General features: G+C 43.8%; 1 protein-coding gene across 5 annotated transcripts in view; it reads left to right on the top strand.

The window, feature by feature from the left end:
- Window positions 1–25,007, top strand: part of NEDD9 (neural precursor cell expressed, developmentally down-regulated 9) — a 217,636-nt gene that overhangs the window by 157,073 nt on the left and 35,556 nt on the right. The window contains exons 1-2 of one of the 5 annotated variants that reach the window (XM_049883405.1): window positions 5,528–5,716; window positions 20,555–22,733. The exons of 3 other annotated variants lie outside the window; for them this stretch is intronic. In XM_049883405.1, the coding sequence (XP_049739362.1) occupies window positions 22,716–22,733 (18 nt within the window). In that variant the 5' untranslated portion in view covers window positions 5,528–5,716; window positions 20,555–22,715. Of the gene's footprint in view, window positions 1–5,527; window positions 5,717–20,554; window positions 22,734–25,007 lie in introns of those variants that run through there. One more of the 5 variants, XM_049883409.1, reaches the window with a different exon arrangement.

Raw genomic sequence — 25,007 nt, 5'->3', positions numbered from 1 at the left:
CCACTCCTTAGAAACCCTATGGGGCAGTTCTACCCTGTCCTGCAGAGTTGCTATGAGTTGGAATCGCCTTGATGGCAATGGGCTTGGTTTTGGTTTTTAATACTATGATGTTGCACTGGCCCTTCGAAAGAGGGGGGTCGTCAGTCAAATCCTGGAATTCCTGCTTGTTTGATCTTGGCAGATCACCTTGAACTTTGTGAAAATCCACAGGCTAAGTTCTCTACCAGCAGAAGAGTTCCGTGATAGTTTCATGTAACAAGTTGTTTATTTGGCAAACCGATGCATGGAATAACAGAACACCTCTCAGACAGTAAGAACAGGAGAGACCCTGTGCCAGGCCTTCTGCAGTTTTGCTATTCAATTCCTTTTGTTCCACTGCCTTTCAACCTTTTTCCTAATTGGATTCATATAAATAGTAAAAGGGCAGACATTTTAACCTTTACACATCTTTCAGATAAATAAGCCTAAGTCTTTATTAAGTGTACCTAATTTTTCTGAAAATGTCGCTGCTGTTAACTTCCCAAAGTCCTCCCTATAAAGAGAGCACTAAAAGCTGAAATGGAGCATCACAATTGCTTGTTACACTTCACTAGAATTGAGCCCCTGGGTGATGCAAGGGATTCATGTTCTCAACTACAAACCAAAAGGCTGGAGGTTCGAGTCCACCCAGAGGCACCTCGGAAGAAAGGCCTGGTGACCGACTCCTAAAAAATCAGCCATTGAAAACCCCATGGAGTACAGTTCTACTCTGACACACATGGGGTCCCAAGAGTCTGAGTCTACTCAACAGCAACTGGCTGAGTGATTCAACGTGTAATTCGGCCTGTTACATTTTTTAGTTTACAAAATTAAAGGTAGTAATTAAGTGTTATAGGAGTCCCTGAGTGGCGCAAATGGTTAAGTGCTCAACCACTAGCTGAAAGGTTGGCGATTCAAATCTGCCAAGAGGCTCCTCAGAAGGCGAGCCTGACGATCAGCCTCCAAAAGGTCATGGCCTTGAAAATCCTGTGGAGCACAATTCTACTCTACACACATGGAGTTGCCGTGAGTCAGAATTGACTTGATGGCAACTAACAACAACAAATTAACTGTTATAATAACATGAAGCATCAAAAACTTCACAATTGCACAGTTTTCCAAGAATCAAGTCGAGGTATTACCCGGATGGCTGCGTTTGCACAGATCTAGCTAGGTCTTTAGTTGCCTACCAGTGGCATGGTTTTACATTCATTCTTTCACAGTGGATCTCATTTTTGACGGTCACAGTTTTCTGAGAACTGTAAGGGGTCTAAGACACTAAATTTTAGCACTTAAAACCCACCTCAAAGAGTCTCAGCTGGAAGGCAGAGGCAGCAGGAAGTGGGTAGAGGGCTGCACTCAGTACAGCGACACTTGGCTTAGTGTGAATGGGCGGCAGAAACTTGTGCCGTCTCCACAGTGTAGGGACCCCCCATGCCCAAAGGACAATGGGGCGGAGTAAAAGGAGGGAGGCATTGGTGGGCAGGGTGGGGTTCTTGGCTAAGATACAGAAAAGAGTTAGTGTGGAAAGGAGGCTAGATGGCAGAAAAGAGAGGGGACAATATTCGTGAAGAGGGACGGGTGTATGCAAAAGTAGGAAGGTGCACACCTGTCTGCGAGTTCGTGAGTCCCCAGGTGTGGCAAGAGTGTAGGGTGTGGGGGACAGTACAGAAGGGGAGGGTAGGCTCAGATTATACACCATGCCAACGTGTCTGGGTTTTGTTTTATAAGGCATTGAAGTGTCACTAGAAGTTCTAAACATGGTAGCATGTGATTGGCTCTGTACTTTAGAAATTAAATAGGTACTGATGTTTATAGGGTTGCTATGAGTCTGAACTGATCTGATGGCATCTAACAACAACAATGTGGACTCTAAAGCAGGGAGAGATTTCAGGCAGAGAAACTAAAACCAGATTATTGGTAGAGGTCAGAGAAGAGACCATAAAGGACTGAACTACAGCTATTGCTGTGAATTGCTGTGGAATTGGCTGTGGCTCATGGTGACCCCATGTATGACAGAACAAAAAGTTGCCTGGTCCTGCACCATCTTCACGATTGTTGGTATGTTTGAATTCACTGTTAAAGCCATTGTGTCAATCCATCTCATTGAGGGTCTCCCTCACCTTCACTGGCCCTCCCTCTACTTTACCAAACATGATGTCCCTCCTAACGACGCATCCGAAGTGAGACAAAGTCTTGGACAATAGTCTGTGATCCATCAGGTTTTCATTGGCTAATTTTCCAAAGTGGATTGCTAGGCCTTTCTTCCTAGTTTTAGTTTGGAAGTTCCACTGTAACCTGTCTACCATGGGTGACTGCTAGAATTTGAAATACCACTAGCATAGCTTCCAACATCATGGCAACACACAAACCACCACATATGACAAACTGATGTTGACAGTGGGGTCTTTACAGCAGGAATTGTTATTCAACCTGGTATGACCCTGTGCAAGGTGCTCACGCTCTCTGAGCAGCAGTTTTGTCTTCTTTGTGAGGGGTTGTACTCGATGATGTCCAAGGTCGCTTTCTGCCCTGCCATGCTCTGGCTGTGTGACTTTTCTCTTCATAGTGAGAAAGCAGCCACATGGCTTCCTCCCAACTTGCGGACAGAAGTATCTCTCTCTCTAGCATCCACTTGGATTTCTTCTATGTCCGTGCCAATGCCCAGTGGCAGCGGAAGGGTTGTTTGGAGGGCATCTAGTGTCATTTCCCTTGCTCCGGCCTGTATGAGCATCTGGGAAGATAGACCCTTGGCAGACAAGCAGACAGGCAGCAAGGCTGAGAGGTCAAGAAGCCCATGGAAGAAAGTGCTGGCGAGCACGGGGGGCAGGGCCTGAGCCCCAGTGCCCTGGCCTGGCCCGCTGTACGAGGGTGCCCATGGGAGCCCTAGTGCTGCTACATAAATCAATAGAGAGTATTTACATATCACAGTTTAAACAGCAACTTTACATCCAATATCTCAGCTAAGGAAGGGGTGGTGGGGACCCTGTTTCTCTATTCATTGAGAGAAATTTGTGTTTCCCCCAAGGGATTTGAAGGAAGAGGTTAAAGGACACTAATAAAGTAATATCAGGATTACTTAAGTCGCATTGAGACCAAAACCAAACCAGTTGGCGCCAAGTCAATTTCAATTCATGGCTACCCCATGTGTTTCAAAGTAGAACAGCTCCTCACAGGATTTTCAATGGCTGTGGCTTTTTGAAAGCAGATCACCAGGCCTATCTTCTGAGGCAGCTATGGGTGGCTCAAATCTCCAACCTTTAAGTTAGCAGCTAAGCAAGTTAACCATTTGCAACACCCAGGGACTCCAAAAGAGCCCTGGTGGTGCGGTGGTTAAGAGCTTGGCTGCTATCCAAAATGTCGGCAGTTTAAATCCATCATCTGTGGAAACCCTATGGGGCAGTTCTACTCTGTCCTATAGGGTCACTATGAGTTGGAATTGACTTGATAGCAATGGGTTGGGTTGGGTTGGGTTGGGTTGGGTTGGGTTGGGTTGGGCTGGGTTTTTAGGGACTTCAAAATAAAGAAATTAGTAAATTTGCTCAGAGTCCAGCACAGGTTTATCTGACTCCAATGCCCTGGTTCTTTTCTTTCTGTAGCTAGCTATACACTGACCCAGCCTTCTTGAAATGAGCTGCTGGTGGTTCTTACTACACAGGACAGAAGCAGGGAAGCAGGCTGACCATTGGCGGGAATTAAGCTTTAAAGCTAGAGAATGAAATTACCAAAAGCCCTAGCCTATGTCTTGAGGGACTACTGTAAAATCTTAACATGGGATGGGATAGTGTTCACATACTCAATAGTCCTCAGCAAGCACAACAGGGGAAGGATTCAGCTCTACTGCTTACTAAACCAAAGGAATGTTATCTAGATTTCTTGGAGGCTCACAAGACTCATCTTTCAGATGGAAAGGCCTTCGACTAATTGTTCTTGTTTATCCAGCCAGACACCAAAAACAATTTCCTGCAAATGAAGGAATATCCTGTAAGCCTGCAGTACTGCTAGGAAGACCCTTGCAGCACAATAGGCTGGTGTTTAATCTCTGCTCAGAGAGCCCTTGCAGAATCACTGAGGCCAAATGAGGGAAAACAAGGCTGGGTGGAGCAGAGAACAGTCGCAGAGAGAGGGCCGAAGGCGGGTGTCCACCCCATTAGGACTGCCCAAGGGCTGTGTCCCAGGAATCTCTGCCACATTCATCTATTAACTAAATGGGAACCGTCTATCAGGAAACCATTTTCCTAGGCCAGCTGCTCTCCTCTTTTCTTTCTTTCTTTTTGTTTAAATCATAAAAGTAGAGTTTTAATCCATTGGGGATTTGAAGGGGGGAAAAAAAAACTTATTCAGATACAACTTGATCAGGAAAAAAATAAGGGCTGATTTTCCATCCAAGTCACATAGCTGGTTGAAGTCCATCCCCTTCCAGGAGCGCTATTGTCTGGATTCACCAAGTCTCAGTCCCGAGGCCAGTGAGAAGGAATTTTCCCCTCAGCACTCTGTCCTTCGGAAGAATTGCTGAAGGTGACCGTTTCTGTCCTCTCCTGTGTGAGTCTGGAGACTCACTACAGAAATCATGAAGCTGAACCGAAGGTTCTGTGCTTTGGTCTTTTTAACCAGGCTCATCAAACAGTGGGCATTTTTTGTTCCCCGGATAATAAGTGTTGGTGGGTTAATGGGTCATCTTCAGCGGAGAGGTCAGCAGGAAAAACAGCCGTGTTCAAAGCTGGAGCTAGAAAAACCAAGCCATCAAAGAAAGCAGCTTGCAGTGGGCACCGATGATGTATAGTGCGTCCACCGGCCAACCCCATTGGAGAGGTCACATGGAACCTTTATCCTAAGCCAAGCCAGTGAAGGTCACCAAACGTGTGTGACGCTGGACTCGGGGAGGCCTTCGTGAGAACAAGCCAGGGAAGCTGGTGAGCTGCTTTTCACTGAGGGAAGATTGTATTCCCACTCGTTACAGATTGACATTGGAAGTACTTTGAACAGTGAAAAGAACAAAAAAAGCAAACAGCCACCAAGAAAAAAAAGAGAGAGAGAGAGAGAGATCAGCAGGGGTGGTTAGTGAAAAGGGGCCTGGAGACAGAACAGCTTTTGTTCCCAGAGTTCGTTTCATGTAGAGATTTTGAGGTGACTGGCTTTGAAATGAAGTGGTTTATGAAAGAGTTGCCAAGGCACAGGAAGCGGGACTGGCAGACTGTTTTGTGAAGCAGTTTCTTTAAAATTTAGGTTAATCTTAAAAAGCATTTATTCCCTTTTCTTGGCTTTGCTTTCAGTCTTTCTCTTTTCTTTTTTTGATGGGGTGGAGGGATAGTTAGGTTTGGGAAGGTTCTCCCCTTTCTGTTTTATTTTCCAATCTTTTTCAAAACGTGAAAAGGAATTACCACATTACAAGTTCTTTGTCAGGAGTTTTCAGAAGCTAAGCCATGGGCGGGCACAGTATTACCTTGCTGCGCGAGCCAATAGCCGGACAGCATGCAAATGAGCCCGTGATCCGCCTGCTCTGGTCAAAACAGTGAGCTCAGACGCTTTGGAAACTTAGCTGTGCGCAGGGCTCGGCGGGCTTGGGCGGGCAAACCATCAAGCGACCGTTCTCCTTTTCATTTAACACTCAATGGAGGGACAGACACTCCAGTCCTTAATGCTGTCGTACTAGTTTAGGAAAACGGTTCCATTCACCGCTGCCGAAATGAAATATAAGGTAAGAGATATTTCCTATTAAGCCTTAGGCTGTGCCTGCGAGTGTGGGTGTCTGTCTGTGTCTGTCTGCCTGCCTGTCTTCCGCTGCGGCACGTCCCCGAAGGGAGCCTTTCTGTACCCGGGAGAGTTGAGATGGGTCTAAGTCACTTTGGTTGACATGCAAGCAGGCAGACACCTAATCTCTGAGACCCAGGACCCATCTTCTCTGAAAGTTGCCAGGGAAAGGACCTGGTGAGGAGTTAGTAACACTGAGAACCCATCTACCGCGGTGTGTTCAGAGGGTCTCTAGCTGGAAGCGCAGGAGGTATTGGCTCAGATCTCGCCTGCTTTCCCGGGCCGGGCTCCCCCTGTCCTGGGGAGCAGGAATGAGGGAGGAATCCCACTGCTGGGTCGGTACAGCTTTTCAGGCTTTACTTTAGCGTATTGCGCTTCGTCTGGGAAGCAGTTTGCCATATATCCTTGGAGTGGCTGAAATTAAAAGCCCCAGGTACGGTTATGTAGCTGATGATGGAGAATTTTGACATTCTTAGGTGAAGTTGAATGCCGGAACAAATGAATATTAGCCACTTCTTGAAAACTCTTTTATTGGCATTTGAATGGACTGGCGGGTATGGGCACTTTTACTGTGACTGGAGCTCATAGAATGTGATAATACTTCGGTAGCATTATTTTCCCATGGGTTTTGCACTGTTATTTTTGTGTTTATTCTTGGCAATAGAATTACAACTTGCTCAGCATATCCATTTTGTTTTAAGTAGCCCCATCTAACTGAGACAAGTGGTTTCCAGGGATAGAATTACTCTGTACCGATGTAGATAGCAATGAGTTGGGTGTGATTTTTCCTTGGGTTGATGAATATTTCTAGGATAGACATAAGTACTATCACTTTTAAACAAAAGTGCTGTTATGAAAATAGATTTTGGCATGATATCTATGCTTTTGGATTGACAATTGGCATTACCTGTCTGGCCTCTGAGGTTGTGCTAGCTGGGAGCTACAGGTACTTGGCTTTCCTTCTGAATTACCTAGCTAAGGGCCCATCCTTTCTTAATGTCAGCTTGTAAATACTTGGTTCTGGCTAATAGCCACTGGTTAACTCAGTGATAAATCTTTTGTTCAAAAGCTGTAAATCTCAACGTCCAAAGCCTTTATTGTAGTGCATGAGTTGTGGTTCTCTTTGGAAAGGTTACAACTCTGTGAAGAAACAGATACCAGTTGTCAGCTTTCCCAAAGGGAAGATCAGAAGATGGGTAATCCTGAAGTCCTCAAGATTTGACTTTACAATGCAACCAGAAACAAACCCTTCTACCTGGCAAGAAAGTTCTGCTTCTGGACGTGGTTCACCCCCTATTCCATAGTTCCTTACTCAGAAAAAAAAAAAACTAAACCCAGTGCCATAGAGTCAATTCCGACTCATAGTGACCCTATAGACCAGTTATTGCTTGGCCTGGGGCGATATTTTTGCTCCTTCTCTCCCTCTTGCTGACTGCCTTCATTTCATATAAACTGGCAAGCAGAAAACAGAGAAATTATGTTCATACATTTATTATTGGGAAGTATGAATGGCTGAAAGTAACCTCAAAGGCTGCAGTCTAGAAAGTGACAGCAGCAGGCACGAAGCCTAAAGTCACTTTTATTCAGTGACCTCATCCTGGTTAGCTTTATTCTTATGGAAAGAAAACATCATGGCAGCTTGTAATGTAAAACTGCTACTGGCTTTCATGGAGAAAACCTGCTCTCTTTACCAAGTTTTACCAGTGTTTAAAAAAATAATATTAACAGTGCAAATACACAATTTTTAGCATTCATTAGCTCGTGGACTCTTTTGCCAGCAAGAAAGGGAGAGAGTCCAGCCTTCTCACCTTGTGCTGACTCTAAAATGAACCATTAGTTGGAGGAATCTACTTTTCCTTTCTCATAAAGCCTGTTTGCTCTCTAGATGGTAATGGAAAACTTTGTTTCAGAAGAGAATTTTGTCATTTTAAGTGGAGGAGATGGCACACAGGAAGAGAGAGAGAAAAAAAAAAAACCCAACCCCTCTGTCGATAGGGAGAGGAGTGATGAATAACATTAATAGAGGTTTACTTTGACAATACAGTTATTGTCCCAATGGCTCTATGAGGTGGGCATTATTATCATACTCATTTTCAAATGTGAAAATTGTGGCACAGAGACACTGAGTGATGTACCCAGTGTCACACAGCTAAAAACTGGTAGGATTCGAACTCAGGTGACCTGGCTCCAGAACTCTCGATCTGACCCACTATTAAGAGAAAGAGCTATCTGTGACCGCCCCCTAAAATGTTCTGTGTGACTGAGGTTTACTTCTTCCAGGAAGTTTAAGACTATTTCATCCCAAGCATTCCTGTAGGATAGATTCTTATGTTTTTAGACAGTAAATCTACAAAGCAAAGTGAAGTGTACCTTTGGCACTTATTTGTTTAATTTGAGCCACATTGGTAGTAAAACCAGGTAATTATTAGATTGTAAATTCCTGGAGTCAGGAATTACCTCTTAAACACCATGTTGCTCTGTACACTATAAACTTAGCACAGTCAGAATTTAAAATGTTCATTGAGAGATTTATAATTCAGATCCATTAGTTTTTTTTTTTTTTTAAACTGGATTATCTGGTTTGGCTGCTTCAGGGATCATAACTAAAAAAAAAAGAACAACCAAATCTCTACTCATTTTGCACTTAATGTATACAACTTCAGGCCAGCCAGCTATGTATTTACAATAATCTTGAGAACTGTGGAATGTAAGCTGTTACTTCGGGTAAACCTTTTTTGTAAGCACACAGCTAGTCTATTTTTATTTCATTGCGGGTTTTTTATTTGTTCATGTAAATACTGTGGTCATTGTCGTATGTACTTAATATCCCATCTCTCTTAGAAGGTGTTCAGTCTGTGGTTATGTGATAGTTATGTAAAAAAAAAAAAAAAAGTTATGTATGGGGGGCTTAATCGATTTGAGAATTTTCTACAAGCTTCTCTGAATATATGGAGCCTGTTCTGAGTGGGGGAGGGGGGGCCGATGGCCTTAGAACACTTGCCAAGGAAGGCTGTGGCTCCTGAGGGTATGGAGGTAGGTGGGTGGCTGCTGCTCTTTTCCAGGAAGGTGATTGCAGGGCAGGTGTACAGATGTGTTTGAGCAGAGGCCCAAGGCTCCACCTCCTTTGTCCTGGAGAGGGAGGAGGGAGACCTTGTAGGTGCTGAGTCTGGCTGGTCTCCAATGGCTGAGCAGCCCTTTGAGACTTGGCCACATTTCTGAACCCTTATGTGCCTACACTCCAGTTGTAAGTTATTGATCTAGCCTATCATGCAAGAAATTCATTCTTAAACTTTTTGATTGAAGAAAAATTACAGATGGCATTCCCAGGACAGTAAAGAAAGCTACTACCGTAAACTCAATTATTGTATCCTGGTTGAATGGGGTGAGGCAGATAGGGCACAAGAAAGTGTATGCTATAAAAACCTTTTGAGAGGACTTTGAAAATATTTTCATTTCCTCAAGCTAGCTTGAGAAGAAAATGATGGCAGGTCTTTGATTTTGTCATTATAGCCATTTTTTTATGACTTACATAATTTCCAATTCTTTTCTTACTGTAATGTACACCAAACCTGTGGCTGTGGAGTCGATTCCAACTCATAGTCAGACCCTATAGGACAGGGTAGAACTGCCTCATAGTGTTTCCAAGGAGTGGCTGGTGGTTTTGAACTGCCGACCTTTTGGTTAACAGCCAAGCTCTTAACCCCTGGACCACCAGGGCTCCTACTCTGATATATTGCTTGTAAACTCTGCCTCTAAATTATTTGTTGGACCTAATCCAAATTGAAGACTCATGCTCTCTTCCTTTTTAGATCTTGCCTGGGAATTATGAATCTAAAAGAACCAAAAGATAGTGTAAAAGACATTCGCTTTTTTATTTCCATTTTTAGCAAACCCATTTTCAGAGCTACATGACTTACCTAGGTGGAGATGAAAGCTTTCGTAGAACTGAAGGCGTTGTTCTGATCATACCAAATTTAGCAAGTTACAGTGTGTAAAATACCGAGGATTCCTTTAGCGTCCTTTCATTGCTGGAATCGCATCAGCCCTCTTCTCAGAATTCACCAGTGGCTTCCTGTCTGCCCACAGTCTTCTAAAAAAAATCTTCCTCTCTACACCAAGCCTTTTGCAAATCCCCGCCCACCTTCTGTGCTCTTACGACCTCATAGGCTCTTGTTTTTTCATCCAAGCATTCTTTATGCTTCTCTAATACCAGACTAAGGAGCCCTGGTGACAAAATGGTTAAGGTTAAGGGCTTGGCCTGTTAACTGAAAGGTCAGCAGTTTGAACCCACCAGTGGCTCTGTGGGAGAAAAGACCTGGCTGTCTGCTCCCATAATAATTACAGCCTAGGAAACCCCATGGGGTAGTTCTACTCCGTCCTATAGGGTAGCTATGAATCGGAATCAACTCAATGGCACACAACAACAACAACACCAGACTTCTCCGGGTCTCACCTCTCCCACCTACATGAATGGGACACCCTTAAAACACACTGTGTCCCTAACCTTTCTGCTCCTTAGCCTCTGCCATGGGACATCTTGGCTCCCTGCTGCTCCCATTCAGTATGTCCCTGTCTCTTTGTGCCTGCGTGACTTGGTTAGCCTATCACTTCCACTAGTTAAGCTCCTCATCCATCCATTCTATAAAACAATCAAAAGCCTAAGCCTTTGTCCCTTTGTCCTGCGATCCTTAAAGTAGGCTTTATGATGTTCACCTCTGCCCTACTCTGTTAGCACTGCCTTACTCATTAACCCCTTTCAATCGAATCACTATCTAAATGATACCCTGTAACTCACATAAGTTACCCTCTGGGGCTGTCCAGTTTTAAGTAAGCCCCACTGAATATAAGACAGACCCAATCTTTATTTGTGTGTAGAGGCAGATTGAAGACAAGTCCTTGAATAAAATGTATGATCTAGGATCTGTTAAGGTATTCAGGGGCAGGAACTTGGTCTTCCTTGTTCTTGTGTTAGAGACTAGGTAGTGTGGGCTTTGGAGTAAGGGATGTCTGTTTCTGGTAGCTTAAAGCTCCGTAACCTTGGGCAAGGAGACCCCGGTTGGCACAAACGGTTAAGCACCCTACCAGCCAAAATGTTGGCAGTTCCAACCCACCCAGAGGAATCTTGGAAGGCAGGCCTGGTGATCTGCTTCCAAAAGGTCACAGCCTTGAAAACCCTATGGAGCAGTTCTACTCTGCACACATGGGGTCAGCATGAGTCGGAGTCAACTCAGTGGCAACTAACAACAACAATCTTGGGCAAGCTAAAGCTCTCTGAGCCTCAGTTTTCAATATCTGTAAAATAGGATTGATAATAACTGCCTTATGTGATTGTTGTAAGCCCTGAATGAGGTACTGTATGAATGTAAAGTACTTACCATGGCTCCTGGTGTACAGTAAGTGGACAATGCTAGTCATCCTCAACTCCCCTTGTATACTAGATGCTCAGTAGATGTTGAAAGGATAGATAGTGTGCTCAAGGCTTGGTGACATAGTTATGTCAAAATTCCAGTTAACGAGGTTAAGATGACTGAGTATTGTTGAATATTCGACAGGCTTGGATGTGTATTGTGGAAATGCAGACCCCAGCCTTAGGGATTTAACAGGATAGCTACTGCACATGGTCCACTTGCTAACATGTTAACAACTTGATATCTTCATCATTATTAATGAGACTTGACATTCCTAAAACTACAGCACCTTGCTCATAGTAGGTACTCAACACATACTGAATGTAATGTGGAATTGCATAAAATACCTATAACTCCCAAAGACCCAAAATCAAACCTATTGCTGTCAAGTCAATTCCAACTCAGGGCGACCCCATGTGTGTCAGACTAGAACGGCACTCCATAGGGTTTTTAATGGCTGTAATATTAAGGAAGCAGATTGCCAGACCATTCTTCCGCAGCTCCTCTGGGTGGATTAGAACTGCCAACCTTTTGGTTAGTAGCTGAGCACAAACCATTTATACCACCCAGCTTGTTAAAATACTTACACAAATAGCCTAAAGAAAAAAAAAGGGTGGGGTGGTTCTTCTGTATGGCATAGTGGAAAGAACATTGGATTTTGTTTCCAATCTATTTTATTACTTTCTAACAGTATAATGTTACATAAGCTACTCCAAGCGTCCATATCCTTATTTATACAATGTAAGTGGTTAACAATGGTGTCACTGTGGGGTGGGAGTGTGTGTGTGTGTGTGGACCACACCCCATGATACTATCAGAGGGGGTGACACCAAAATGACCCCAGGGTCTGCAGGGGGCAGCAGCAGTGCTGGCAGTGACCAGTGAGTGGGTGATGCTGGGGGAGGGGCCACCAAGGCAGGAGCATCACGAGGGTTGTTGTCACCCATCATCCAAACTTGTCATCACCCTACCACCACCACCCCCACCCAGTGCAGTAACTTGTCACCACCCCTCCTCCCCGTTCCTGGCCACCTGCCAGTCAGGCTGCTGTTGGGCAGAGAGGAGGGTCTCTGCCTTGGCCAATAGGAGAGGAGAGGAGCTGGGGAGGGGGGCTGGGAGGGGCTGTGCCATGCAGAGGGTGATCCTCCCTGTGCAGGGGTGGGGTGGGCCCTGGCTACTCTGCACACAGGTGGGGGACTCACCAGCCACACCACCCATGGAGGAATGGAGGGGAGGGGTGGTAGTGGTGACACTATGAGCTTCCACACTGGGTGACACCAACCCTGGTGATGCCACTGAGTGATAATACCTGTCTTGTCTGAGAGTTGTAAGGATATAATATATGAAAATCATCAGTTTCTAGCACAGTGCAGGCATTTAATAAATGGCAGCTATTATTTTTTTTTTTATTATATGATGCATTAGGAGATATACCCATATAGATACATAGCTACAGAAGCATTAAGTACATAAAAAATTAAAAGGGAACATTCACTAGAACTGTTTACCCATAGCAAAAATATTAGTGAGCAGAAGAGAAAGCCAGTTTAAAAAGCCAAGGCTGCAATAGAAGGGGAGGCTAGAGGGGAGTATAGGAGAAATTCAGGGTAAACTATATCCCTTATCTTATTTCATTCAATTAGAATGACGCAAATGTTAAGTAAGAGGGCTTTGTTATCTATTTTTAGAGCACTTTAGGGTTAGAAAGAAACCTAAACAAATTGGTTTGAAATGCCTGGCCCTGGAACTGTGGCACTAGTATGTAGTAACATATAGACTTAATTACCAGGCCTCCTTGCCAAGATAAACAAAAAAGGGCCACTGGAAAGAAATACTGTATTTCCAACTTAAAATGTTGGCGAAAAGCTGCCCGGTTTCTAGGTGATGGAAAGAGGACCAAAAAAAAAAAAAAAAGCCTGATTATACTTTAACAAAACCCCCCACCATTTTATTTACTTACAGCATTCCAGTAATCTCCCTGCGGTAATTCTTACTGGGTAATGAGGACTCCTCACAGTGAGCTGCAAAAGGCTATCTTCCTGAAGAATCTTCCCTTAAAGATAAATGGCCTTATTGGTGGCCTTTTCCACTGTCCATTAGAAAGGCCGATTGTGTCAGAAGGTAGTTTTAGTGACAGTGTGATCTAGGGGAATTGAGGCATAGCCTTTGAGGACCATGGTACAGGCAGTCCAGAAACTGAACCGTGATGGGGTATGGCAGTGATTTTTCATTGTTGAGGCGGAAGGCGTGACAGCTAATCGTGGATATATTAAACCTACCCGTGGAATGTTTTCAAACACGTATGCCTGGGCCCACCACAGACTACTAAATCCCAGTTTATTCTTAAAAAAAAAAAAAAGCTAGTCCCCTTAACGGTAGTAGAATAATTTAGAAAAGGGTAATGAGAATGGTTGAACAACTTGAAGAATGTAATCAATGTCGCTGAGCTGTACATGTAGAAACTGTTGAATTGGTGTATTTTTGTGGTGTATACTTTCACCCCCTCAACATTTTTTTTAAATAGCTAGTCCCCACTTAATTGTGATCATGAGGAGCCTGTACATAGATCAAGAGGCAGTCCTTCAAACAGAACAAGGGGATACTGCGTGGTTTAAAGTCAGGAAAGGTGTGTGTCAGGGTTGTATCCTTTCTCCATACTTATTTAATCTGTATGCTGAACAAATAATCTGAGAAGCGGGACTATATGAAGAGATGGGGCATCAGGATTGGAGGAAGACTCATTAACAACCTGTGATATGCAGATGACACAATCTCGCTTCCTAAAGTGAAGAGGACTTGAAGCACTCACTGATGAAGATCAAAGACTACGGCCTTCAGTATGGATTACACCTCAACATAAAGAAAATGAAATCATCACAACTGGACCAATGAGCAACATCATGATAAATGTAGAAAAGATTGAAATTGTTAAGGGATTTCATTTTACTTGGATCCGCAGTCAGTGCCTACGGAAGCAGCAGTCAAACTCAAAAGACGCATTGCATTGGGCAAATCCACTGAATAAGACCTCTTTAAAGTTTCTGAAAAGCAAAGATGTCACCTTGAGGACGGAGGCGCACCTCACCCAAGCCATGGTATTTTCAATCACCTTATATGCATGTGAAAGCCGAACGATGAAGAAGGAAGACTGAAGAATAAAAAAAATAGACACCTTTAAATAATGGTATTGGTGAAAAATATTGAATATACCAGAGACTGCCAGAAGAAAAAACGAATCTGTCTTGGAAGAAGTACAGCCAGAATGCTCCTTAGAAGCAAGGATGTCGAGACTATGTCTCACATACTTTGGACATGTTGTCAGGAGGGTTCAGTTCCTGGAGAAGGACGTCATGCTTGGTAGAGAGTGAAAAAGAAGAAGACCCTCTACGAAATGGATTGGCACAGTGGCTGCAACAATGAGCTCAAGCATAACAATGATTGTGAGGATTGTGCGGGACCGGGCAGTGTTTCATTTTGTTGCACTTAGGGCTGTTGTGAGTCAGAACTGACTCGACAGCACCTAACGTCAACAACAACACCAAGTTTTCTATCTATCTATCATCTATCTATCTATTATTGTCTGTATGTGTATATAGCCATGTTCTATTAACCAAAAAATGGGACACATGGTCTGACAATGTGAAGGATATTTGAAACTGAACTGTCTTGGAAAGGTCAGGAACGTGTTGTCATGCTACACAGTCAGCACTCGCTGCTGGTCAGCTGTCGGCAGCGTGATCCCTTTTCTCTTACGGCAGCCTTTCGACAGAACCTTATCTAAGAGGCATTTTAAAAATGGATTCAGGCAAATGTTTATATAGCATTATAGGTGACATTTACTTATAAATAGCAGGCTGCTCCTTCTCTGCTTTTTCCTTGCAGAAACGGGCATCTTCAGCAATGAAGGAGGGCCCGTTTTGTGGGACTCACTGGGAACACCTGAGAGGGTTCAGCTGCTGGCGATTGCCTTTTCATTGTTCTTGTTTGAAACCTGGCAGATAGTCCGGGGCCTCACAGCCCGCAGGATCTGCATCAAGCCTCCTGCCTCCCTTATTAAGGTCTTAATTACAGGCACAGCTTACTTCATTGCTGGAGGGAAAGAATTTCATTCCTCTGAACTGTGTTTTTTGGTGTGGCAGGTGTAATCATGATGAGATCATTGCTGGTTTGTTTTCTTTTCCCAGAGGAATTTTTTTTTTTTTTTTTTTTGAGGGGGAGGAGTAGGTACAGTTCTTAAGACACAATTTCATGAGCTCATAATAGTGCGGTAATAGCTGTGCTTCAGTTTCATAGAGATCTTTTCTTCTGAAGAAATCAGACCGTTTCACATGTATAATTCCATCAGTCCTCGTAATATTCCTGTAACGAAGAACACGTTCATTATCCCTGTTTTTCAGATGGGTAAACAGGTGCAAAGCCAGTAATTTGATCGTTGTTAGTCTTACAATATAGAGAACAGAGCCTAGACTCTCCTACTTCAGTCTAGTGCCCATTCTTCTGTCCAAGTTTTCTCAACCTTGGCACTGTTGTCATTTGGGGCTGTATAGGTCTTTGTTGGGGGGCTGTCCCGTGCCTTACGGGATGTTTAGCAGCATCCGTGGTACCAGTAGTAGTTTCCCACCCCGTTGTGACAACTTTCTGCTTAAAAATAATGCTCTTATTAGTTCTTATGTGATAGAAGCACAAAAGTACCCTCATGTAACTGTCAAAGTTTTATCATGATTGAGGTTAATGTCAGAGTAACAGGTCGTAAACCAAAACGAACTTCTTGATATGCTTAGCACCAGCTTTTTAAAGTGAACACACAAAATACTAAGAAACATAGGGTCTCACTCAGGTCACAGGCAAAACCATCCAGCTGTCTCTAAGGCAGCCATAATTCCGCCAAGTCTTCTTCTGGCTTCCATACATGTACCTAATAATGGAGCGTGCATTTAGAACTGGGCCTTTATGAAAGCCATTGTATTCTCATAAACTGCTGTATTATCTCGCCATGTAAGAGCCTTGTCTGTACCCGTGGTCATTAAACAAGGTCATTGTGAGGTTTCCTTCTGCTCCATTTGCTCCTGCCACACTTTCCTCCCTCTTCTAGCTGAGAAGCTGCAGCAGCAAAAAGTTCCTCCTTGGGGCGGCTGTGCAGTTACAATGCTGACAGCTTCTGACTGGGTACACCCGTACAGCCAAGAGTATGGATCCATTTTCTAAAACTCTTTGAGGACCTCACAAGTTAAGTGGGAGAATAGAAATCAGGCTCTAAACCTAGGTCAGGTGGCAACTACAAGAAGTCCAGCCAGGGGTAGCCTCCAAGTACATGAGCTGGGTTCTGGATGGGAGACAGGTGAGAGCTGCCAAGATGTGTACGTAGTTGTATCAATGGGTATAGATAGAACTTCATACCTTGGGCTGCATACCTTGATGTCAGAAGGTAAGATACATAAAAATGTGAAAATAGGAAGATCTTTTCCTTCTTTCAAATATTTTATTAGTGGTTATAATTTGTGTGTTTTGACTTTTTGAGAAGTGATTTTTTTTTTTTTAATATATCGTAGTGGATTGGAATCTCCAACTCCTTCATAACTTAATTCTCATTTCCCTTCCCCAAGTACCCTGTATGTTAGAAGAATTTGTCTAGACAGGCAGATAGATGTGATCCAGTGCCAACAATGTAATATTGGCTGGAATCCAGGTGGTTGTTTTATTGTTAATAAAACCTATCTTTTGAGTGAGTGGGTGTCAAGCCTTCATCATTATATGGCGCCTGTCAGATTTATCTAGGGACAGACCCTGAAAAGAGTTTGTGCCTGCCTCATGTTTTTGATCCTTTGCCAATATACTGTACTTCAGTCTATCAAAACCAGGCAACCTGGGACAAATGCTTATAAATTCCAAGGCATAATAGCAGCAGTGCGAAATTCTAAGAAGAAGAAGTTTCCCAGGAAGGGCATCCTGGTCCAGTGGACACAATCGTAGACTGAGAGATGCTGGTTCTGCCTCTGTGACTAGCGTTATCTGTGACCTTGGACAAGACACAGTACAGCTCCAGGCTGGAAACTGAGGACGTTGGGTCAGAATGAGCTCTGGGCTCCCTTCTCACTCTAACATTCTAGGATAGCCAATTCTGGTCAGTTTACTGGTAACTTCCAGTTCTAATACCATGGAAACCTGGGCTTTCTTCCACCCAGTTTCTTGGGACTACAGAAGTGTGGAGAATTGAGTTCTTAAAGACATGTATTTTTTCTGATCATCAGACTCGTGAGGAAAAGATCATTTCTTTTTCTCAAGTACTGAGAGCAACCAAATTTATTCTGGACGGTGGGCCAAAAAATAATAGAAATCGACTGTGAAGTGCATACCGCACACACTCCTACCTACCGACCCATTTACAATTTTTCTTGAGTAAAGCAAAAGATTTGTTCTAGGTTTTGGGTGGTTTTGTGCTAAACAAAGCCCAGTGTATGAATGTTTCTGTCTTTCATGAGCCTTAAATCCAGGGAGAATAAACCAAAGCAAACCCGTTGGCATCGAGTTGATTCTGACTCATAGCAACCCTATAAGAGCAGAACTGCCCCATAGGGTTTCCGACACTGAAATCTTTATGGAAACAGATTGGCAGGGTGGAACTGCTGATGGGTTTGAACTACTGACTTTTTGGTTGGCAGCTGAGCACTTAAACACTGCACCACCAAGGCATCTTCAAGGGAGAGTAGTTGGCCTTATTGTAGTGCAGAGAAGGAATGAGTAGTGGTTGCCATCAAGCTGATTTCGACTTACGGCAACCCCATGTGTGTCAGAGTAGAACTGTACTCCACAGGGTTTTCAGTGTACTCCACAGGCTGATTTTTTGGAAGTTGATCGCCAGGCCTTTCTTCTGAGGTGCCTCTGGGTGGACTCAAACTTATAAATTCCAAGGTGTAATAGCAGCAGAGCACTTAACCATTTGTACTAGCCAGGGACTCCACAGGAAAGGATACGAGCCCAGATTTTAAGGAAATACTTTTTCATCTCACAGCTATACTGTCCATATCTTGTTACCAAGCCTGGTAAGACAGAAAATTCTTTCTGAGATCCAAATATCCTAATCTGTAATGAGCATCAGATCTTCTTACTAGTTCTCAAGAAGCAGGTTCCTGTTGGTATATGAACCACCAAAATAGTGATGGGTTCTAAATGGTCCCTCATCAAATAAGAATAAGCAAGTGTGAAGGAGACATCAAGACTCCCAAACTTGAGAGTCTTAGGGGTGACCACACACAACGCACCACCCATAGTTCATGCAGGGAATACTGACCCAGTGTCTTATGTGTCTGGGCTGCTACCACGTCGAAGAGTCATTTTGGGGGGAAGGTCCTTTGGGGAACAAAGCATCCTCCACTCAGACTGCTCAAAGAATGCTATGGCTAAAGATCACAAAGCTGGAAATCCAAGAAAACGTGAGGACATGGGGCAAAGTCAAAGACACGAAGATTCAGAGAGGGCCCAAGATGCACATGTAGGCTTTGTGAGAACCATAGAAGAAGCACATTCTAGAAAATTAACCACCATTTGGTTAAAATGCAATCTAGGTGCCAAAGGAATCTCTGATGGAAAATGCTGGATATGTGACACCTGTGGCCAGCGGTGTGACTAGAGATTAGAGCTTAGTGCTGCCTTTCTGTGGACTAGCTCCAGTTGCCTAATGCAAATGTGTTCCAAAGCAATCAATACGTATGACTTGGAAAAAATGAGGATGTGCTGTGTACTGTATTCCGTAACTCTCATACTTAAGAGCTTCTTATCTGCTACTTAACCATCTCAAGAAGATACAATTTTTAAGAAATTCAGCGTTTCAGATCTTCAGATCAAAGAACCCAGGTTTAAGCCAAATATTACAAGAACTGAAATCCTGACACTTGTAAATATTGATTGTGACTATGTTACTTTCCTTTGGAAAGCCCAAGTCAGAAAAAAAAAATCAAACCGCTTGCAGTCAACTCGGACTCATGGCGACCTCATGGGTGTCAGAGTAGAACTGTGCTCCAGAGGGTTTTCGGTGGGTGATTTTTTGGCCTGTATGGACCTGATTCCAAAGGTGCTGGTGGGAGGAAGAAGCAAAACACAGCCCAAGTGGTTTGACAGTCTTCAGAAGGAGGCTGATTTTTGTCAGCAGGCACTATAGCCCCTAGCTTCTTCCTCAGCATGCCCTGAGACTGACCTTGATGATATTCATCCCTCAGTCACTTCCTTTAGGACTGATCTGTTTGACAACGGCCATTTCCCTCTTTAATGTGTCTGTTTCTCAGGGTCTTCTGTTGTGTGTGTGTCCAGGCTATAGTTGGGGGGTTGGGTGCAGGAAAGTCATGTAGCTGAGAATGTGGCAGCCCTGAGGCCTTGGCAGGAGCTCTGGCATGATAAATATAGACTGAAGTAAAAATAATAAGAGGAAGCTAGGACATTGATGATGCTATCAGTCCTAGTGGGGTGACACGCTAGCCATTGTGTCTCATTTCTCTTCAAAGAACAGCCTGAACGGTCATGGAAAGTACAAGTCACACCTCTCCGTATTTGGAAAGGCAGATCGTTTCCCTGGCAGTAGGAGTATTAAGCTTTCTTGACATTTTGATAGCAGTGGAAAATAAAAGGCGGGGTGGAGTGGGGGGGGGGTGGGTAGAGGTGTTGTCACGTGACCCAGAGCTCTCTGCACCCATAGTGCTGGCTGGGTGTACAGTGTTTTCTTCCCGGTGTTCAGGCTTTGGTTGAGAACCAGAAACTGCAAACCAAAATGTTAAGGCAAAGTATTTAAATGGTGCTATTTTTTTTAGTCTGCTGCACCGAGGAAGGAAAGGCTCTTAAAGAAGCCATTGTATTTAATCTCTCTGGGATGGTGAGTTCCTCTCGGCTTTCCTGTTTGCTCAGGGGTGGTTAATGTTGGGTTCATGCTCCCCATCTACGTCATCATCCTGCTTTAATAGGGAAGGGCAGGCACTTTCCTGCTCGCTGCCCCCACCCCGTGTTCTCTGGCTGTGAGGCTTGAGTGACTTGGACAGGCTATTTCTGGTTCAGTTCACTTGCCTTACCCCTATGGTCGTTTGAGGATTTTAACCAAATGCCTTGCTCAATTCTGCAGAAGACAATTTCACCCTCTCCGTAGAGAACCGGGAAACCCTGGTGGTGTAGTGGTTAAGTGCTACAGCTGCTAACCAAGAGGTGGGCAGTTCAAATCTGCCAGGCACTGCTTGGAAACTCTAAGGGGCAGTTCTACTGTGTCCTATAGGGTCGCTATGAGTCGGAATCGACTCGACAGCAGTGGGATTGGTTTTGGTTTGTAGGGAACTGGGAAATCAGAGTCCAGATTTCATTTCAGTCTAGCAAATATTTAATGAGCGTGTGTTATGTTTCAGAAACTGTGAGCTAAAGTTCTGGAAATGCAAAATGAATAAGACCACGTACCTGATAGAAATTCACAACCTGGAACAAGGTATTACAAGTCACACCGTAAGAAATACTATTCGAGAGAATTGGGAAGGGAAATGACGGGACAGGTTTTAGCAAAGAACTCTTTGGTTATCTGGAAGGTGGATTGTGAGGTAGGAAGAGGGTGAATGCAGGAAACCCAGCTGGTATCCAGTCGCAGTACTCCAGAAAAAAGCTGCTGAGGGCCTGAACTAAGAGTGGCCAAAAAAAAAAAAAAAAAACCATACTGGTTGCTGTCGAGTCCAACTCCTAGTGACTCCATAGGGCAGGGCAGGGCAGAACTACCCCATAGAGTTTCCAAGGAGCTGCTGGTGGACTCGCACTTCCGACCTTTTGGTTAGCAGCTGTAGCTCTTAACTACTACACCACCAGTGGCAGTGGCAGTGGCAGTGAGGTGGAAATCAGAGTATGGCTGGGGAAGGCTGATTGGGTTTCAAAGAGTGAAACGCCCAACTTGGGCAGCTGTGTGTGTGCTGTTAAGCGTGATAGCTTAAGCAGGTGGAAGAGGCTTTTGCACTTGTTGAGTGTCAGGTGAAGGTGCCTACCACCAAGAACCAGTTGCCGTCATTTCCGCTTATGGCAGCCCCATGTGTGTCTGGGTGGAACTGTTTTCAGTGGCTGATTTTTCGGAAGCAGACCGCCAAGCCTTTCTTCTGAAGCACCTCTGGGTGGACTTGAACCTCCAGTCTTTTGGTTTAGCAGCTGATCATGTTAACCATTTGCACCACCCAGGGACTCCAAGATGCCTGGTAGGCAACTGGAAATAAGGGTACTGTAGTGCAGAAGAAATGCTAGCCTTGAGGTCTGTATTTGGGTGTTCCTTGTATTTAGATGGAAACCCTGGTGGCGTAGTCATTAGGTGCTACGGCGGCTAACCAAAAGTTCAGCAGTTCGAATCTACCAGGTGCTCCTTGGAAACTCTATGGGGCAGTTCTACTCTGTTCTATGGGAGTCAAAATTGACTCGACAGTAATGGGTTTGGTTTGGTTTTGTATTTAGATGCTGTCAGCAGGTGGGATTCCCTCTAGATAGCAAGTGTGTAGAGTTGAGAGAAAACAGCAAAGAAGAAATCCAGCTGAAATATGATCCCTTTGGGAATGGACCCACTTCCCTCAAAATTAGTCTGTGAAGCAGAAGAGAATGGTCAAGAGAAGAGGGAAAACCTGGACATGGTGCCCTGGAAGCCAAAAGAAGAGAGAATTTTGAGAAAGCTTGGGGTGGGGAGTAATGCTAGATACTGCTACCTTTAGGGTTCCCTCAAATAGGACCTATTATCCCCAAATGCCCCAGTCCTTTCTAGAGCCAGGACTTTTGTTACATATGCATTTGGCTCCGTGAAGTATTTGTCATAATTAGTGAACTAAAAAAAAAAAACCCCACTGCCTTCAAGTCAATCCCAACTCATAGTGACCCGATAGGCCAGAGTAGAACTGCCCTGCAGGGCTTCCAAGGAGCACCTGGTGAATTCGAGCTGCTTACCTTTTACCTTTTGGTCAGCAGCCATAGCTCTTAACCACTGTGAAACCAGGGCTCCCAGACTGGAGACAGGAGGCCTGAATTCTTGTCCCAGCTCTACAATAACTTACTAGGAGAATGACAAATCATTAGCTTCTTGAGCTTCATTTTTCTCCTCTGTAACATGAAGGAGTTGGGCTATAATTGTTAGTTTCCTTTTAATTTTCAAGTTCTGTGCTCCAAGTGTTTTGGGTGCTTTGTCAAACTATGGAAACCCTGGCGGCGTAGTAGTTAGGTGCTACAACTGCTAACCAAATGGTCAGCAGTTTGAATCCACCAGGTGCTCCTTGGAAACTCTATGGGGCAGTTCTACTCTGTCCTATACGATTGCTACGAGTCGGAATCCACCCGATGGCAGCAGGTTTTTTTTTTTTTTTTTTTTGAGTCAAGCTATAGCTGTTAGCCATGCAGCTGGATATAGAATTGCCACAGCTTTCTTATCTCTCATTTATTTGTTTCTGTGTTGGCCTTCCCTGCCCTGGAGGCAAGTATCCAAGGAGTAAGAAAAAGAATTAGCATCTGCTGTTGTTGCTGTTGTTGTTAACTGTCATCAAATGGACTCATGGCAACACCATGTACAAAAGAATGAAGGTAACACCCGACCCTGCATCATCTTCTATACTGTTGGTATGGTCCAGGCCACTGTTGCAGCCACTGTGTATTTTGAATGCCCTACAACCTAGGGGGCTCACCTTCCAGCACTATATTGAATAATATTCTGTTATGAGCCATAGGGTTTTCACTGGCTAATTTTCAAAAGTAGATCACCAGGCCTTTCTTCCTAGTCTTAGTTTGAAGCTCTACTGAAGCCTGTCTGCCATGGGTGATTTTGCTGGTATTTGAAATACCGGTGGCCTAGCTTCCAGGATCATAGCAACATGCAAGCCATCACAGTACAAACTGACAGACGTGTGGTGGTCTGACACTATATGGAGTCCGATCATAGCAACATGCAAGCCATCACAGTACAAACTGACAGACGTGTGGTGGTCTGACACGTCCCTGGTGGAGTCCCTGGGTGGTACACACTGTTAATTCACTTAGCTGCTAAGTGAAAAGTTGAGGGTTCAAGTGTACCCAGAGGCACCTTGGAAGAAAGGCCTGGTAATCTCCTTCTGAAAAATCAGCCATTGAAAACCCTATGGAGCACAGTTCTACTCTGACACACATGGAGTCACCATGAGTCGGAATTTACTTGATAGCAACTGGGTATATATATATATATATATATGTCTGTGTGTGTGTATGTATGTATGTATATGTATATATATATATATGTGTGTATAGAACTGTTGCCATCGAGTTGACAAAGGACAGAGTAGAATTGCCCCATAAGGTTTCCAAGGAGCAACTGGTGGATTTGAACTGCCAACTTTTTGGTTTGCAGCCAAGATCTTAACCTCTGCACCACCTGGGCTCATATGTATATAATTTGTTGTTGTTAGGCGTCTTTGAGTCGGCTCCAGCTCATAGTGCACTATGTTCAACAGAGCAAAACACTGCCTGATCCTGCACCATCCTCATAGTCGTTGCTAAGTTTGAGCCCATTTTTACAGGCATTGTGTCAGCCCATCTTGTTGAGGGTCTTCTTTTTCACTGACTCTGTACTAAGCATGATATCCTTCTCCAAGGACTGGTCCCTGCTAATACCATGTCCAAAGTTAGTGAGACGAAGTCTCAACATCGTTGCTTCTAAGGAGCATTCTGGCTGTACTTCTTCCAAAACAGATTTGTTAGTTCTTCTAGTAGCCTAGGTATATTTAGTGTTCTTCACCAACACCATAATTCAAAGGCATCAATTCTTCAAGTTTTCCTTATTCATTGTCCAGCTTTTGCATGCATATGAGGTGACAGAAAATACCATGGCTTGGGTTAGGCCCACCTTAGTCCTCAAAGTGACAGCTATTTTACATTTTAAAGAGGTCTTTTGCAGCAGATTTGCCCAATGTAATATATCACTTGATTTCTTGACTGCTGCTTCCATGAGCATTGATTATGGATCCAAGTAAAATGAAATCCTTGACAACTTCAGTCTTGTCTCCATTTATCACGATGTTGTTTATGGGTCCAGTTGTGAGGATTTTGTTTTCTTTATGTTGAGGAGTAATCAATCCATACTTGATCAAAGATCAAGTCTTTGATCTTCAACAGTAAGTGCTTCAAGTTCTCTTCGCTTTCAGCAAGCAAGGATGTATCATCTGTATATCGCAGATTGTTAATGAGTCTTCCTCCAGTTCTGATGCCACGTTTTTCTTCATATTGTCCAGCTTCTCAGATTATTTGCTCAGCAGATTGAATAAATATGGTAAAAGATACAACCCTAACACACACTTTGTTGAAACATCTCAGTTGGTATCCATCGATTCCTGGAGCCTTGTTTTTCTCCAGTGCTTTCAGTGCAGCTTGGACTTCTTCCTTCACTACCATCGGCTCTTGATCATATGCTACCTCCTGAAATGGTTGAACACCACCAGCCAATTCTTTTTGGTATACTTACTTTGTGTATTCCTTCCATCTTCTTTTCTTGATGCTTCCTGCATCATTCAGTATTTTGCCCGCAGAATCATTTCTTTCCTGTCATTTTAATGACCTTTTGCTTTATTCGCATGTGATGTCCTTGATGTCATTCCACAGCTCCTCTGGTCTTCGGTCATTAGTGTTCAATGCATGAAATTGATTCTTGAGATAGTCTCTAAATTCAGGTGGGATGTACTCAAGGTCACACTTTGAGTCTCATGGACTTTCTCTAATTTTCTTCAGCTTCAGCTTGAACTTGCATATGAGCAATTAATGGTCTGTTCTGCAGTTAGCTCCTGGCCTTGTTCTGACTGATGATGTTAAACTTCTCCATCATCTTTTTCCAAA

The sequence above is a fragment of the Elephas maximus genome, chromosome 1 (genome assembly GCF_024166365.1).
Source record: "Elephas maximus indicus isolate mEleMax1 chromosome 1, mEleMax1 primary haplotype, whole genome shotgun sequence".
In the NCBI taxonomy this organism is placed as follows: Eukaryota; Metazoa; Chordata; class Mammalia; order Proboscidea; family Elephantidae; genus Elephas; species Elephas maximus.
The sequence above is the reverse complement of the archived record's forward strand: the minus strand, read 5'-3'. Positions and strand labels throughout refer to the sequence as shown.